Source organism: Pomacea canaliculata, linkage group LG10 (genome assembly GCF_003073045.1).
Source record: "Pomacea canaliculata isolate SZHN2017 linkage group LG10, ASM307304v1, whole genome shotgun sequence".
NCBI classification, from domain to species: domain Eukaryota; kingdom Metazoa; phylum Mollusca; class Gastropoda; order Architaenioglossa; family Ampullariidae; genus Pomacea; species Pomacea canaliculata.
The window spans coordinates 7,051,798-7,068,641 of record NC_037599.1 but is presented as its reverse complement, the minus strand read 5'-3'; the positions used below and the strand labels follow the sequence as shown (position 1 = coordinate 7,068,641).

Here is a 16,844-nt window from a genome sequence, read left to right as displayed (position 1 = left end):
TCAAAGAAAAATTAATTGCTATGCTATAGCCTTAACGCTGAAAAGGGAGAGAAAACCCATTTGCGTAGAGACGTGGCTTACCTGCCCCTTGCTATCACATGCACACTGTGTACTCGCTGTACTGTGTATACGCGCGCGAGTGCGTGTATGTTTGGATGATACTATTTCCGTGCTCTCTTCTGTGCATACTCTTGAGTACCTCAACATCAGTTTACTCAAATCATCTCACAATTTATCACTAGCTGTCACAATTTTCCCCTCCACACTTCTCTGAAAATACAATGAAATGAGAGCTGAAGTGGGGAGGCGAAGAACAAGGAGCATAAATGTGAAAATAAATCCTCCTCAGGGGGTAGCCTACTCGAGATTCGACCACAAGGACCACAGCTTAACACCCTCGTTTATTAAAACTCACGTCGCGTGATCAGAATGTTGACGTTCTCATATTTGTGGTGCTCGTGGTCCCCCATGTTCCAAGCGCTGTGAATGACAGTTGTCCCTGACATCAATCTGTGAACCTGTTCATCGGATGAACTTACATGTGCACCGAGTGCGGCTCCAGCGACCTTGTCTTGTGGTGTGGCACTTGAATACACTCGGTCAACTGTGCCCCCCAGTTCTTTGTCACGTGAGGTAGTGAGTGCGGTGTCGTGTGGTGCGGTGTGGGTGCAGTGACCTTTCAAGCGACCTATAATAATTGACTAGATGTGCCATATCTACATGTCTAGAATAACTGTGGGACGGTTAAAAACTCCGCTTTGTCTTGTACTGCCGTTAACACTACCACTAGGAATACAATACAAACCTATTCGGATACCTTAAAAACTTACAGATAAATGTTTTATAAAAAATATTTAATTATGTCGGACCGACTGCCTCCAGCCCCCGGCTTCAAACGCCCTCTCTACAGCCAACCCCAGTGCCACCTGCAGGACAAAGCACTAATTACAGCGGCCGCTGGGTGAGGTAAGACCTTGCGGACTTCAAAGGCAAGGTAAAAGCACTTCTCGCTGCTTGGCAACCCTAAAGTAACGGGACAGGTCTCAGGTGGGCGGACTTAGTTTCTACGGCGGATTCCGACAGCGCGTCTACCTTGCCGACCTTGCCGCACTGGAATGCTGCCATCATTACCGGCAATTGTTATACGGGGTGGGGGAGAGAGGGGTGGGGTCTCGAGGGAGGTTATCGCCTCGATGAGAAGGGAGGAAAGTTGAGGGAGATGAGCTGGTAGGAATGGGGGAGGTACAGGCTGTATTGTTGCGGTCACGTACTTCACTTCATCGCGGCCTGGGGGAGGAGGGGAGCAAATATCCTCCCTCTGCCCTGAGAACTTGAATTGTTGTCAGCTCAAACACTGTATCACAGAAAGTTTGGTAGATATTGCAGGTAAAGGTGTATGACGCAAAATAAGGGACTCATCAGTGATAAAATCATGTAGTTGCTAATTAATTCCAGTTCCTGTTGATGATAGTTGATGTTGAGATTTTTTTTTAATGTCTAGGAATGAGAAGAGCTCAGCATGGCGAGGGAGTATAGACTCAATGCCGTACCAACAAGAAAAAAGTTAGTCCTGCCAAAAAATGTCACAGTGAAATATGAAATGTTTGCTTGATTGCCCCCACCTCTTACCTTCCCGCCCCTCACAAACACACGCACGCACCTACACACACCTGAACACACACACACCGCCAACTGTAGTCGCCTATCCTGACTATCCTACCATTACGACAGCCTCAAGGGATATTCACCACCCACATCCCTATCCTTTAATTCCCTGCCTGCCAACCATCATCTCCTGATGAAAATGTAGATACGCCCCACCTGTCGCTCACCATCTCTGTGGTGTCATAGTTGACGAATGAGTCATACAGGCCACAGAATGTCAATATATCTTATTTTTACCTGTCAGCAGGAGGCAGGATACTTACCGCCACGCGCTGACTCACCTCAAGGACTGTATGTACAATGAACTGTTGGCAAACAAAAACAAAATTTCTAGAATGAGGCTTTTGCGAATGAGCTTGCGGTTTCATCGTGGTCAAACATTCGACAATATTTGCCCGGAAGAACCGTTATGGTCTACTGTGATTTCCAGCTCTAAGACCTTAGTAGTGGGATTCGGGACGTTGACTACATTTGTCAAAAGAAGTTTTTTAAAAGTTACACAGCAATAATCTCATGGTAAGTATTCAGCTGAGATGGAAAATATTAGGCAGGTTAGTCCTCGAGCTGCAATGGTGCCGGATGCTTCACGACACACGAGGCGCTGGTTTTGACAGCCAGCCAGCAGTCCAGGTTATATAATGTCCTCACTCACACGGAACTGTGAGTTTGCTGGTCAAACCCTCATATACTGTGCCAAGAAAGGAGGTCAAAGTTTATTCCTTTCAAATACTCTTTTTCGTCGCTTTATATCTGACGGGTTCGGCATGGTTTTGTCCTACTTTACATTATCAACCCTGGGTTTCGAATTTTCTTGCTACTTTACTGATTGCTTTATTTTAGTTAATTACACAAACGACAAAGTGTAATGCAATTATAATGAACTTATTACATCTTGATGCAGAACAAAAACAGAACGAACACAATGTCTGAGGAACCATACTATCTACATTCGTCATTGACTACAAAATTGGAGAAAATTGTCATAAAAGAAAATTATCCTTTCTGAGAAATTCATTCTACAAAAAAAAAGACACATACAATTATCAGCTCTGAGAACAAAACTACACAAATAACAAATGACCAACTTTATTGATATCAGTTATCAATCATAACTAGGAAAAACTGCTCCCCCCACCACAACCACCACCACCACACACATAACCGCAATAAACACACAGTCTTATATCTAAAAATATTCTGAAGCCCCACACACCTGCTCCTTTCTCTCTCTCACCCTCGCGTTCCAGAAGTGCTGGGAGTCGTCGGTAAAAGTCATGGCGAGCACGTTGAGCAGAGATACTCACTGAGAGCAAACACATGCTAAAACATGTACACCTCTCACCTTGGGTCAGTTGTGGGCTGGATTTCATGAATAGTCTTTCCTGTTCTCCATACGTAAAGTATATTTAAATTCAAAAGGTCAGCGCAGTGCGCACTTTAATGTATGAAAACAGGAAATTCAAGACCGGGAGTACCAGGTTGAGGTTGAGATAACTCTATCGATTTTTAAAAATAAAAATAAATTTTTGAAATTTTTAATAAAAATATATTTAATAGCTACGAAAACTACTTGTTTGGTTTGATCTTGTGAGGTTACTAAGAGTAATAGAACATTCTTAAAGAGATTTAAATAGAAAGCATCCATCCTCATACAGGTATATATATATATGTATCTGTTACAGGCGATGTCGTTTTTCTTTAGGCTGCTATATCACTCTCACTCACTGGAATGTGGAGGGTAAACGAACAAAAATTAAATAAGCCTCGGAAGATTAGTGACCATGACATCTTGCTTGTAGATTATACTGAATTGGACTGTGGTGTCTAACCAACATCAACGCGATGAGCTTCTCCTCCCCAACCTCCAGTACATAAAAATCTAGGCGAGGAAGCTGGGGTGGGAGGTCAGAAACTGAGGGGAGAGGTCATTTACTTCCAGGTTTACCTGTGCTTGCAGTACAGTGTACTCGTATCATGAACGTGCCCAGGTGAAGTTGGGAGTGGGTAGGGAGCCTACCCATGTCACTGTGAAATGCCTCCACTCTACACTGGGGTATACTCGGAGCAAGGTGTAAATTCTGCCCACACGCAGCTTCAAACAGCCTGTCTGATTAGAAACGCCTCTTGACCTTTCGTGACCACAAGGGGAGACAACCAGGCCCTCCAAATAACTCTACATCTTAAAATAACATAAAAAAATTAGGTGCATACAAGGGCAAGCAGAAATGAGCGAATCCACCGGTCTTAAGAATTTACAAAATGAAGATTACTTGTTCTGAAGAGGATTGTAAGAATGTTTTTATCTGGACTTTCTTACATATATATAAAATGATTTTTTTTTTTGCTCCACACTTTCTTTCATATACACACACACGCAGCAAAAAGCAGAAGAAGTGAAATGGTTCATTATTTATTACATGATACCCTGAAATGTTTACATCACAGGAAAAAAGACAACAAACAAAAGACAAACTACACATCATATCTCAAGCCATTCAAATCATTTCCGAAAGGTTTCACACAGCAAGCACACCATATCAGCAACACAAAATTTTAAAATATTAACAGTGAGGTAGAGGAAGTGTAACAATGACTTTAGGCGGACAAAAGACTATCCACTACTATCTAGCTAGCCAGAAAATAGTCACGTGTTACTCTGGTCCTGAGCTTCTATACTAGATTCTTTTCTTTCGAACACAAACAGGGAGCAGTGGAATTAGAGCACCTGAACTTTGTACCTGTCAGTTCCCTGCTTTCTTCCTCCTGATGATTGTTGGGCACAAAAGGCCAGGGACCGGGGTGTGCCTTGTAATCCTCTTCACAGTTCCAATCCCTTCATATTACTTCTCTGAAAATTTCTATTATGAGAAATCGTATGTCAGCATCTGGGTTTCTAAATCTTGAGTTTCAACATCACAAAAAAAGACCAGGTAGTATTTTTTTTTAAAGTACTCCAAAAATCTGTTACACTCTTTTGGATTGTTATGAGTATTTTATCGTGGAATGAAGAGATTTTACAAGTTTTAATTTTTCGCCCTCTGTGATTTTGTAGCAAGCAAGAAAGTTAAAACTCAGATTAATGAAAGAAATAACCAAAGGTGTGTTTATCTCTCAGTCGTTTATACCATCCGGAAGTCTGCTTCCTACATCTTTCATCAAAAGTGTCGGTGACCATTGAGTACATGGCTAGCAGAGATATCTAGTACACAGGTGCACAGGTGCACAGGTGCAGATTGTAGGTGCGCATTGTGTTGGTCACACTGTCATGTTCATGTTTTAATGCACGAAGTCAAATGGACCTCAGGGAAGCCATCATGTCGAGGTAGACAAGGAAATAAAGACGTTAAGTGACGTAACCAGCGTCACGTGATGCCAGCTGCTTGACAGGTCATTTGTGGCTGGCGGACTCAACAGCTCACATGCACGAGCTAATGCCACACTCGCACACATCGACGTGAGGGAACGCTAGCATGCACGTGAGCGCAAACACACACACACACACGGAGGCACACCCATATGCAAGCACGCGCGCACAAACACACAGAGCAACAGCTGATCTCATCAGCTGTTTATATTACAAACGGGGCGAGAAAAATGCCATTTTCTTTCTAAATACACAAGTACATGTATTGGACTATTTCGTATTCCCTTTGCCTACCAGACACACACACAAACGGAGACACACCCATATGCAAGCAAGTGAGATTGCGAGCACACACATATTCACTCACTTTTACCAAAATCGCACACATTCATGGATGCAGGTTATTATCAATGATTGTTTGTAGAAACTCAGGTGAACTGCTTACAATTTTTGATTACACCATGTGTGTTTGTGTGCAGATGACAGGAGAATGGATGATGGAGGATTGTGTTGATGCCAACATACTCTGAGACAGAGGAAGACCCCACCCCGCAACACAAACACGCATTCACACGGTAACACTGTAAGATGATGGCACCGACCCTCCGCCACTGGTCAGCGCAAGGTCCGAACCACAGACCGGTTCTTCAGATGACCAGCTCGGGGCTGCCATCGCTGTCCACCTCGGACGCCGTGAAGCAGTCGTTGCTGGAGCTGAAGGTCTCTGGAGGCAGCGCGCTGTCCTCCGACTCGCTGTACCCCATCCACTCCTCCAGCGACCTGCTGCCCCCGAATGACCTCTTCCCTCCCTGCTCTTTCAGCCTTGACCTGCCTATGGAGAGGGTCACAGAATCCTCCTTCAACACAGCTCGCTGCGGCTGCTGCTGTCTCCTCTTCGCGGCCGTTGCCACGTCACGTCCTGGAGTCTCTGTCTCCACTTCCGACTTGTCCTTCGTGGAAAGCTTACCTTGAGCGCAGGTGTTCCACAGGTTTTCGTACACGTGTTCGGAAGATGATGACTGTAACGACGACGCTGGTGACGATGTCCGGAATTTTGAGTTTGTCCAATGGGAGGTGCAGTTAGAGTATCGTGCGACACCTGGCGGCAATGTCTTTTTGTGCGTGGTAACTGTGTGTACTTCACTATCATAGTGTCTGCGTGTGTTATCCACGTCATCCTTTTCATCGATAATGTCTGCTTTTAATCCGGGCTTTTCTAGACTACATATGAATGCCTGTGTTTTTAAAACATCGGTAAAATTTCGACTTATTTTACCCTGCTGCTCGATTTTTCTCTTAACTTTTGTCTTTGAGTTGTTGGAACTGCTGTCCTCGTGAAAACTTGCCGCTTGGGTCGTCATTTGTTTAGCTTCATGTGCAGCAGTTTGCAACGATGTATCGTTGCCGTCGGCGATGATGAACACGCTGTGCTGCTGCAGTTTGTTTCGATCTGGCGTTCGACGAACCGGTAAACCCACACACGTTGTCCTCGAGTCCAGAAGTCCAGCCTCCCTGAAGTCCAAGGCTGCGATGACCGGCTTCTCTCGCCAAGCGCCACACTCTTCGTTCAGACTTTCTTTCATCAAAGCTTCTTCCTTTGCTACGGTCTTGAGGACGGAGGAAACCTCGGAGTCCCCATGGGAACATTCCCGGCAGCAGTGGGTGCAGAACTCTCTTGCGCGCAAGTCCACGATGCTGCGATCCACAGACAGACCGGAAGTCACCAGGGACTGGCGCCGGACGGAACCGTCAGCGTCAAGCTGCCATCGCTGTGCCTCCTGCCGCAGCAGCCAGCAGCACTGCTGCAGATCCTTCTCCTGCCGCAAGCGCCACTCTTGCGGCTGGTCCCAGTCGTCTGTCAGCAGGTGTTCGGCGATGAAGCTGTCCCCAGACGGCAGCCAGACGGGTAGCGCCGGTTGGGTGTCCTTTGACCCTTCGTGTCGTAAGCTTAGGTTCACATCGCCCAGACTTAAAGCGGAAGTGCTGTCCGTTAGCTCAGATCTACTGTTCGTGCTGTTTGCAGATTGGTTGTGAGGGCATGTGACCGAGGTGTGGATGCAGCAGTGACCGTTGGATTCGCCCGTCGTCGACAGCTTTCCGTGCAGCTGGCAGCTAAGGATGTCACCTGCTGGGAGGCTTTGCTCAGAATCTGGCACCGTTCTTTTGCACGTGCGACCGCCGTGCAAACCACATTCACCGGTCCAGGCACAGCTCAGGGGCCCCTCCAGACGTCGCTGCTGATGCTTCACGCAGACGCTGGCGTGGTGTTGGCAGCAGGTCAGCTGATTGGCTGCGGCGCGCATGTCTCGTTTCTCGCTGGGTGAAGAGGTCACGTGGAAAAACTTGAAGTACACAACGAGACTGACCATGGCGGCAAGGAAGGCGAGCGCGGAGATGCAGACAGGTAGGTACCCAGAGACGAATGAACCCGCGCCAGTCCTCGTCATCCACACGATACTGAGCGTGCCGTTCTCGAGGAACATGACGACGTAGTACAGAGTGTACCACACCGCCGACCGCGCGCCGCTGAATCCCACGTAGCAGAAGACGTAGGAGTAGGACGTGGCGACGCAGACGGCAGCCCGATGAATTAGCGAGGATCCCGGACACCCTTCGGTCACGGTCTGCGGAACGCTGAGGCAGACGAGCATGATGATCCAATGGAAGGCCAGGACCAGGAAGATCCATTCATGGTACAGCCTGGCGAAGAGAGCCAGGGAGATAACTCTCGAGGCGATTTCTCCGGTTCGCCACAGAAGCCGGAAGAGGAAGCCTGGCCAGGACAGAACTTGCGACTCCTGACTGCTGCAGCGCCGGAAGCTGGCCACCGCCCAGACGCACGACAGGGTGCTGGCCACGACAGCTGCGTGCAGCGCCCACGGCCAACACAGCTGCGCTGGCAGCAGCATCAGCAGATACAGCTGCAGCAGCAACAGCGGCAGTCCCGCCGAGAAGGTGAAGGTCAGACGCAGGAGCAGGAGCTCGGTCAGGTCGTTGTGCTTGCGAAGCGCGACGAGTTCCCTGCCCCGGAAAAGGTCCAGGTGGCGCCAGATGAATCCAAGCTGCAGCACGTGTAGCAGGGCCATCAGCGTAGCCTGACCGCACGACATGCTGTCCCCCCGCCGACGCAGCAGCAGCACGGCCGACAGCAGGTGGGTGGCGACCAGCGGCAGCAGCAACACCCCCACCGCCAGCGGGAAGATGACGTCACGGTGGCCGGCCGTCCAGTACAAGGCTGCTGCCAGCATGGCGTTGCCTAGCAATTCCGCCACGTGAGTCACCAGCGACACGGCGACGTGCAGGACAAAACAAGGGTGCGGTTTGCTCGACCCCATAGCTGGGGTCAGGGTTCGACTCCGACCCCTGCTGCTGTTCTCTCTGCTGGATGTTTACATTGCCTGCGAGAACGACCCCGTTGAAATAAAGACCGACGCTGGTGTTCGACCACCATGGCCATTTCTCTGTCACTCAAAGCGAGGCTCTGCACTCGAATAATAATAATCCATGATCTCACATTTTAACAGAACAGAGATGTTCCTACATCTTCAGCAATCACAACTCGGCACCTTGGAGAAGTTAGACATTCTTGTCTGTGTTCTTTGATGCTTCACGTGGAGCGAGTGGAAAGCTGCTGAGCAGGAGTCAGCCCTCTTATACGTCACATACGTCACCAGTGGGATTTAAAAATTCACTTTTTTGGTCGTTTCTTTTCTCGCTTTTACCACCTTGTGTCACCCACCGCAAAGGGTTCCTTCGACTCCCAAAGTTCTCTGGATCCTTTTGTCGTCTGGAGGACAAAGTCAGCTTTTGTGGAGCAGGATCCGATGAAAAGAAGGGAGACTTCCGCAGGCTGTCGAATGGCGGAGACGCCTGCCCAGCTCAAATGACCCTTGACTTGTCTAGAAAAAACAGAGAAAACGGCTGAGGATTAGCGACGATGGTTAGTGTGCCTGGCGGCTCGACTTTGGGATTAGCAGGGCGGCTTATCTAAATCCAAAAGTCATTACAGGTCACGGTTTACTCTCGGCTATACAAGGGGAGTGACCTTTTGGCAAGAGATTCTCTCATTAGGAGGATTTCCTGACGTGGTGTCATTGTTTCCTCGTTAAGCGTTCATCGACTAGTTTGTTGATCTTTCTGTTTGTCTGTCCGTTTGTACATCTGTTCGTTGCGCCCCTGCCCCATGTCTTCGCCACCCACGCCTTTTATTTTATTCACCAACGTGTTTTTATAAATAATAATCTGTTGCCGTGAGATTATGACCTATGACCCCTTTCGCAAAGTTCATCCAGCTGTGTGCAAATTACTTTGATGTAGTTCGCCATGACAATAAAGATTAGGGAGGTATGACGAAAACAGCCCCTGCGTTAACAAAAGAATGTGTCCATCAGGCACAATACAGCCTCAGTCCGACCCCATCTCCACCATCTGCATCCGGTGTCACCCATGACATCCATCTTTCATTCATGTCATCACTCATGTTCGCTGTCTTTCAACAGGAGCGCGTTCCCATCATGCTGCAGCGATACAAGAACGGTTCTGGGTTTGGGAGGGAGAGAAAGGAAAAGAAGGAAAAGAAAAAGAAGTGGAAACAGATCGCCGCGGAAAAACTCTGTGTACACAAACTCTTCTTGCTTTTATGAGGGAGTTACGACCCTTCCGTTTACACTTTAAAGAGGCATTAGTCCGTTTTTGCCCCTTATCTGCATTTTAAGGAGCACAGCATCGCTGCCTAAGGGTGTGGGGACAACACAAGGCGCCAGACAGCAGGGAATGGGATGAGGGGCACGGGGGAGGCCCTGTAGTATTCCGGGTACACCAGCAGTGTGAGTCCCGGCTCTCTACCCAGCCTGCCCTGTCGCCGCATCCATTTTATGTTCTTTGAAACGCCGGCTTTAAAAGTGGCAGCGGGGGTTAACGCCCCATTTTAATTACCGCTGGTGCTTCTGTTGTAGTAGCTGTTGTTTATGCTGCGAACAGCAACAGCAATAAGAATAACAATGATAACTTACAACACTACTGTCCTTCACAGCGCAATACAACCGCATTAAAGGACTAGTGCAATGCAATTTGTTTCTAATTATTTGTTAAAGGCTCTGAACTATTTCCTCAAATCACCTTTCGCACTGGATACACGTTTTTTTTTTTTTTTGCAAACATCAGCAGGCACAGGTCAAGGTCTACAACCATTAAAAACACTGTTAACTCAACCAGTCCCTTAAACTTTAAAAAATATATATAAAATAATAATAAAAAAAGAAATAAACTGGTAAATAAAGGTCAGTAGGTGACGCAAGCACTTTTTTCCGTTCGTTCTCATGAGTTTTTGTTTGATGATGTTCCTCATAGTGATAAATCAAATAAAAAGGCATATCAAAAAATAAATAAAAACAAACCACACCTCGTAGGAAGATGTGAGACGATGAGAGTCAGTTGACTGAAAAATGTCATATTCATGTTTAGCAAGGAATGCAAGGAATAGTCTGCATAACTGTAGAAAAGATAGTATTATCTACCCCGCCCTGTCCTCTATATAAAAATAATTACTTGAAGGATAAGATCTGCGAGAACCCGTAAAAGTAAACAGAAGTAACAAGGCAAAGAGAGCAAAACAAAAACACTGGCAGAACTGTTTACACGAAACATATTTGAAAGCTATACGTGGTGTCCAGGGTCGGGAATAGTCAACTCTGTAAACAGTTATCGAAAATATGCCTCACGTTCAGATATGGTATGTGGTTCACAAGAAGATGCATGTTGATAAGGCTAACACAGGTTCAGCAGCAGGTCAGGTCCCTGTGACCACCACAATACGGAGAGTGACCACCCGACTACCTGACTGGCGAAGACGTCCACTAGCATCCAGCCGAGTCCACGACTTCCAAACTTGAGTACGGAAGTTCAAGGTCCGCATGTGCACCTCAGAGACGCCAACTTCAAAGGGTACACCTGGTAAACTGGGGTATCCTCACAGAAAGGCTCTCAACAGAGGGCGCTCTGTGTTCAGGTGAGATTAGCCAAGCAGCCTACGACTGACATTGACCGACACTCAACAGGCGAACAAAGGGTTTGATTGGAGACATGGAGGTTATCCCTCCAGCCACCCTCCATGGCCTCCACCCCACACTCACTCAAGTCGAACGGTCCCGGAGGTGGCGAGGTGACTGTCACCATAGAAACGTCACCCGGCGCCAACCACGAGGAAGCGCGTGCTGTTTTCTGGTCCACATCTCGCGACTGCTGGTATGCAGGCTCGGGGTGGCCACCCCTATCTCCCTTAGAGCCATAACCACCTGCAGAGTCTCACGTGACGTGACACGTGGTTTGGAAATAATTACCCAACTCAAAGGCTCGATAAGCCGCACTGAGGCCGAGGTGTGATTGTGGGGAGGGGAGAGGAGTCAGGTGTTCATTGGCTGTAGTCGTGAGGAATTCGCATTTATGGTGACGTGTTGAATTTGCGACAAGTGGTTGTGTGTAGGCGTGCGCACGTGCATGTGTTTGTGTGCATGGCGGACATTGTTTACTAACATTTCCAGCATCAAGGCAGAGTGGGTACAAATATTTGCAATTCACACACACACACCCACACACTGGCTACATATGCTAGTTGACACGGTTTTGGGAGACTCGCTCTTGTGTGTTGCTAAGCATCAAAAGATTGATTTCAGCCAATAAAAACTCTTGTTTCTATTCGCATTTATCTCCCAGAGCGTGTGTATGTGAGAGAGAGAGGGAGGAAGAGATGTTTGAACCGTTTCAATTTCAATAAAACCACGGTGACAGATCATTATCAGCTGTTCGCTCTGTATGCAAATACTCGTTAGAATCAACAGAAAAAAATTACTTTTCAACGACATACACTTTCTGCATCTTTCAACACACAATTCTTCATCGACAATAACCTCAGTTTACACAGGCTAATGCGAAGTTAAAGAATTAAAACAAAAATGAAACGTGTACTACCTCGCCCCTTTAACCCCCAGGATACGGGAGGACTGCAGACATCTAAATGCTCATCTTGTCCTCTTCCACTAATCAAAACAGTTTGAATATCTTTTCTTTGTGTGAGGTCACTACAGCCGCTACCTGCACTCGTGTGTCCAGTGTCAGGTAGACAGGTAGACAGGTAGACGCGTGTTTGACGATCACCGGAGCGTGTCGAGCACTCAGGACGCTCGGCCTAACTGTGAAAGCTGAAGTCATCCAAGCATGACATCGTTAGTCTCTGGCCGCCTGCAGGCAGGAACAGTTGCCTCGCCGTAGGGGGTGAGGACGAAACGCCTTCGATCTCATCTTATCCTGCATCTAGTCGAACGTTGATGAACTCTGCTAAAGAGGTCATACCATAAATTTCTCGAGAATTTCTACTCGATAATAGCCTCGATAGCTTATATTCCGCATTTTCCTAAGTTCAGAGTTCATCGCATAGGAAGCAACCCCCATCCCCAAATAAAAAAATGATAAACAAACATTTCCGTTTGTCTGGGTCATCACTGGCCAGGAATGTTCTTGGTCAAAACCAATAAACTCGTAGTCCATGACTAAAAAGACCATAGGACACGTGCAACATGAAAGGATGCCGTCCGCCAAAGACTGGACTCGCGAGGGTGGTCCACAGGACGAGCGCCTCGATAGACAAAAAGTGTTAAGAGTGGACACAAAGGTCAGCGTGTCTAGAGAACTGCCTTGTCACGTGACTGGTACGTAGACAGCTGTTTTGGCTTCAGCATCTACGATCCTCTTACCAGTCTGTAAAACCGTGGACTAGAAAAATCTTCAAAGAGAAAACAACTCTCGCGGCTACCAGAGACACGCGTTTAAAGGTCTGGTAGGGTGAATTGTTTATTAACGACAGATTAATGCAAAGTACGATTTCCCAAATCTGGAACTCCCACCCCTCCCCTTGTTTTCAGTTCTCAAGAAACACGGTTATAAGCATCAACATCACCCCGAAAAAGATCCAACTCATAACATCATGCCTACTCACAGACACCTTATTAACGTGTTCCGTTCTTTCATTGGCTGAAGACGTGGCAACGCAAAAATATATCCTGTACAATCGTGACGTCACTGTTGTGGATTTCTTTTTGTGGGTATGGTAATGTGAGCATAGTGGAGTATTCACACAGTAAATAGAAAGTGGTAGCACGTTCAAGGAGAAGAGGATAACCTACTGGGTTCCAACCCTTTGGCGCGCGCACCGGTTTGATATCCGTCTGACGCAGTGAGGGAGAGGAGATGGGCACCGCCTCACAAAAGCTGGCCCCGAGATAAACAAGGGTTTTAGCACCTCTCTTCCCTCCGAGGTCACCAGACTGCCTTTACCTTTTAGCACTTCCAAGATGTCAAGCCCAGCGGTTCAAATCTCAGACCACCTCATATAATTAAGTCCCTCAAGTGCCGATCGTCGCAGCCAGTCAGTAAGTCAGCCAGGTAAGAATTTGCCTCATTATCATCAGAATCATCGTGTATAAGAACACAAATAAACAACATGTACGGAATAACACAAATAACAAAACCTCTGCACTTCAAAATGACCCCTGAACCCGTAAATATTGTAACGACAATACGTCACGGTAGCGGGAACGGAGAGAAGGTGTGTTGGTGGGAGCTGGGTTGGGAAGGGGGGAGGTTTTCGGTAGGGGATGGGGAGGGGGCAGAAGGAGCGTGTGCAAGGCCACGACCATCATTAATTCAAGCGCAAGCTTCGTGACATTACAGGTCACAGGTCGTAGCAGTCTCGCGCCAAGTCTCTCACACACACGTCACATACATTCCTTTCTGATGACTTGGCTGATCGATTACATCTTACCAGGGTCGTGTGAACGAGGGGACAGCTGCATGACAGGTCTCTAGCCTCTTCCTGAAGGAAGCAGGTGAAACACTCCTATGCGAGGTCTCACCTGAGTAACACGCGTCTACCTGAGCTGCTTCCTTGCACGTGCGCGAAACAGTTTCTCTGTCATTGTGAAACATGATGTACAGTCTGCTGGTCTCGAAGTTGCTTTGAGGAATCATTGATGAAGACACGACGATAGGATTAACATTAAGACAATGGGCAAACTGTCAATCAAATATTCTGTCTTTGGCCACAGTCGTTGACTGTCTTTCTCATTTGAATTATCCTATGAAGTCCTCTCTCCTCGGTGTAGCTTATACAAGATTTTGTAAGTTTCTGTTTCTGGTCATCATTTTAGAGTGTCAACACCAGTAGTTATGCCTTATAGAATTGGAAAATAAAATATAGCACTAGCGAGTCATAATAGCATGCTCATGCTGCCATACTGACACGACTAATTAAAAAAAAATCACAAAGAGAAGGACAGAGAGATGAATGAGGTATGACAGTCAAGCCTGTTTAATTACACTGAGCAAAGACAATATTTCCCACACTAAATTTTTCCGATCCTTAACCATAATTTACATCTCATCGAGATTTACAATTCTGTTATCGCAACACGGTTTTTAGTGGCGGGTCATCTTTGCACCGCACTATCAAGTGTTAAAAAAAAAAAAAACTGGAGTAGAAAATAGGGTGGGGGCGGGTGGAGAGGTTGACGAGGTGTGTGCAGCTGGAAGCCAAAGGTAGTGTAACGACTTCTTGTGTCACAGCGCCGAGAACACGTGACGGATGATGTGTCAAAACTGTTGACAGTCCTCCTCGCCCTCCACCATGTACGTGCACCTCACGATGTTGATGTTGCTGGACCAGAAGCAGCTAAAAACATCGACACGAACCCTAGTCCCTAGAGGCAAGTAAGTGCAAAGAACCTGTGGTAGGAGAAAGACTTGACCATTATACTAAACGGGAAAAAAATTCATCCACACCTTCGTCTCAAGAACCTGCCGATGGTTGCCCACGTAACACCTGGATATCTAACTGGCCTGACAAACGGCGCCAGTGAATGGACAGCCACCAGTAAACAACTGGACCTTTAGTGTTCTCAGCTCAGTGACCGGATAGAAGGACTTTCGTTCGTCTCAGTGAGGTGTTCCGAAAAAAAAAGTATAATTTTATTTGCAATCCAGTCTCGTTGACGGGGAATACCGCGAGAATAGGAAGTGCTTCAATGTAATGGAAACTGATGAGTTTACTACAGTCACTGCCACTGTCACAATAACATGGCATGATAATGGCACACATGACCTAACGTTTCTAAAATTAGTACAAGAAGAACAATGTCCGTCTACTGTCCACCTGTAAGTTATAAAGCAGAGGTACCCCAGGCTTTTCTTTACCTTCAGCTCTGCCTAACGAACTGAACGCGACGGGGGGACCTCTAGTTCATCTCCCCACCTCCCAGGTCTGTTTCCGGTGTACAGCTATCCCTGCATCATCGCAATTCCCCTAGAATACAGAATCTAGCTACAGAAAACCTTCGGGTAACCTGAACTCTGCTTCATGACAACGGTTCTTGTTAAGTATGTAGGTCTACAACGGCAGATAATTCTTCACAACACTTACCATTCGTCTCCTAATAAACGGCAGTGCTGACGATGCCTTCAAGAAACCATTGTCCACACACATACGTAACATGATAAAGCTTAGAATAAGCGTAGTCAGGTGAACGTTGCAGGTAGGTTGTGTCAGGTATCAACAGGTAAAGATGAAAGGAACGCAGAATGTACGTACAGGTACCCACTGCTGGCCGGAAGGATCTCTCCCACTTGAACTTCCCAAATGGCTCACTACACAGGTATGCGAGTGATCCGCGAGGCTAACCCCCGGCAGGCGAACTGCCTACAACTGTCCTCACCGCGAAAGGGAGGGACACAGGTATGCCGATGAACGTTTGAACTCACCTCTCTCCTCCCTTGTCACCTTCCAGCGTGCCCTCTTTTTCGGTCGGAGGTTGCGCGCCGCGCTTACCTGTGTCCCGATCACTGCTACCTGCCACTCTTAGCAGCAGCGTGGTGTGTGGTGGTGATGGTGGTTGGGGGGACTGTACGGATACGTGTTTGGATGTATGTGCATGTGTATATGTCCGTTCGAACATTTGTGTGTGCGAGAGAGAAAGAGAGACTTTTCCTCTATCTAAAGTTGCTACATTGATGTTAGCCAAGCTCACTGTCCACTTCCGGTTCGGTCAGTTCTTGACCGTGACGTGCGTCCAACTTTCCTTGAATGGTAGAGTCTGGTCATCGAATGTAAAAGCTGAATGAACTCTGGCCTAAAGTACCACATTGTCGAGGGCGTTACTATATTTTGGAATGTATTTGTCCACTTAAAAATATCCCAGACATAGTCAAATATTTGACAGTATTTATAGTGTGACCAAGCCACCTTTCGGATAAGATCTTCACGGACGCGCACAACACTTTACTGCCTTTATAAGTTTATTCATTTTCATATATTCGAGAATAGCAGGACGAGCAAATTGAAAAGATAAAATAATTTTACAGAACTATGAATAAATGTACTCGTGGTTTCTTTATTCTTACATTTTATTTTTACAAAAAGTGAGCAGACGGTGATTCGCTTTCACAGATTCCACCCCATCCTTCCCCCATACCCAGGTATAATAGTGATGAAATGTAATATAATTCTTGTATTTACACCTTCTAAAAGACTTGAAGAAGGTGCAATATCTTAACCGACTTCTATATATATTCCTACGACAAACAATGCGCTTCAGCTTCTGATGTCAACAGGAAACCACATGAAGCAACATCTTATTTAACTCACAAGACAAGCATCGACAAAGGGTATTGCTGCTTCAGCATGGAATCTTGGATCAATGTTAAATTTTCTTACGATGTTTCCACATTCATTGAGCTGATCGTAGCAAGAGGAGTTAAATCCTGAAGTGAC

General features: G+C 46.7%; 1 protein-coding gene across 3 annotated transcripts; it reads right to left on the bottom strand.

Annotated features, from left to right (window-relative positions):
• Positions 1-4,068: 4,068 nt before the first annotated feature.
• Positions 4,069-15,847, bottom strand: LOC112574405. Of its 3 annotated transcripts, none has more exons than XM_025255459.1 (2): positions 15,498-15,847; positions 4,069-8,928 (listed from the first exon to the last, which is right to left on the bottom strand). In XM_025255459.1, exon 2 carries the CDS (start codon positions 8,362-8,364, stop codon positions 5,677-5,679), a length of 2,688 nt encoding a protein of 895 aa, XP_025111244.1. In that variant the 5' UTR covers positions 8,365-8,928; positions 15,498-15,847; the 3' UTR covers positions 4,069-5,676. The 3 variants fall into 3 exon arrangements, with proteins under 3 accessions (XP_025111244.1, XP_025111247.1, XP_025111246.1); XM_025255462.1 differs by lacking the exon at positions 15,498-15,847 and adding an exon at positions 11,996-12,357; XM_025255461.1 differs by lacking the exon at positions 15,498-15,847 and adding an exon at positions 10,750-10,918.
• Between the last annotated feature and the right edge of the window lie 997 nt (positions 15,848-16,844).

Bases quoted from the DNA above. Each gene is read 5' to 3' on its own strand.
- LOC112574405 (XM_025255459.1), bottom strand. From the start codon at position 8,364: ATGGGGTCGAGCAAACCGCACCCTTGTTTTGTCCTGCACGTCGCCGTG.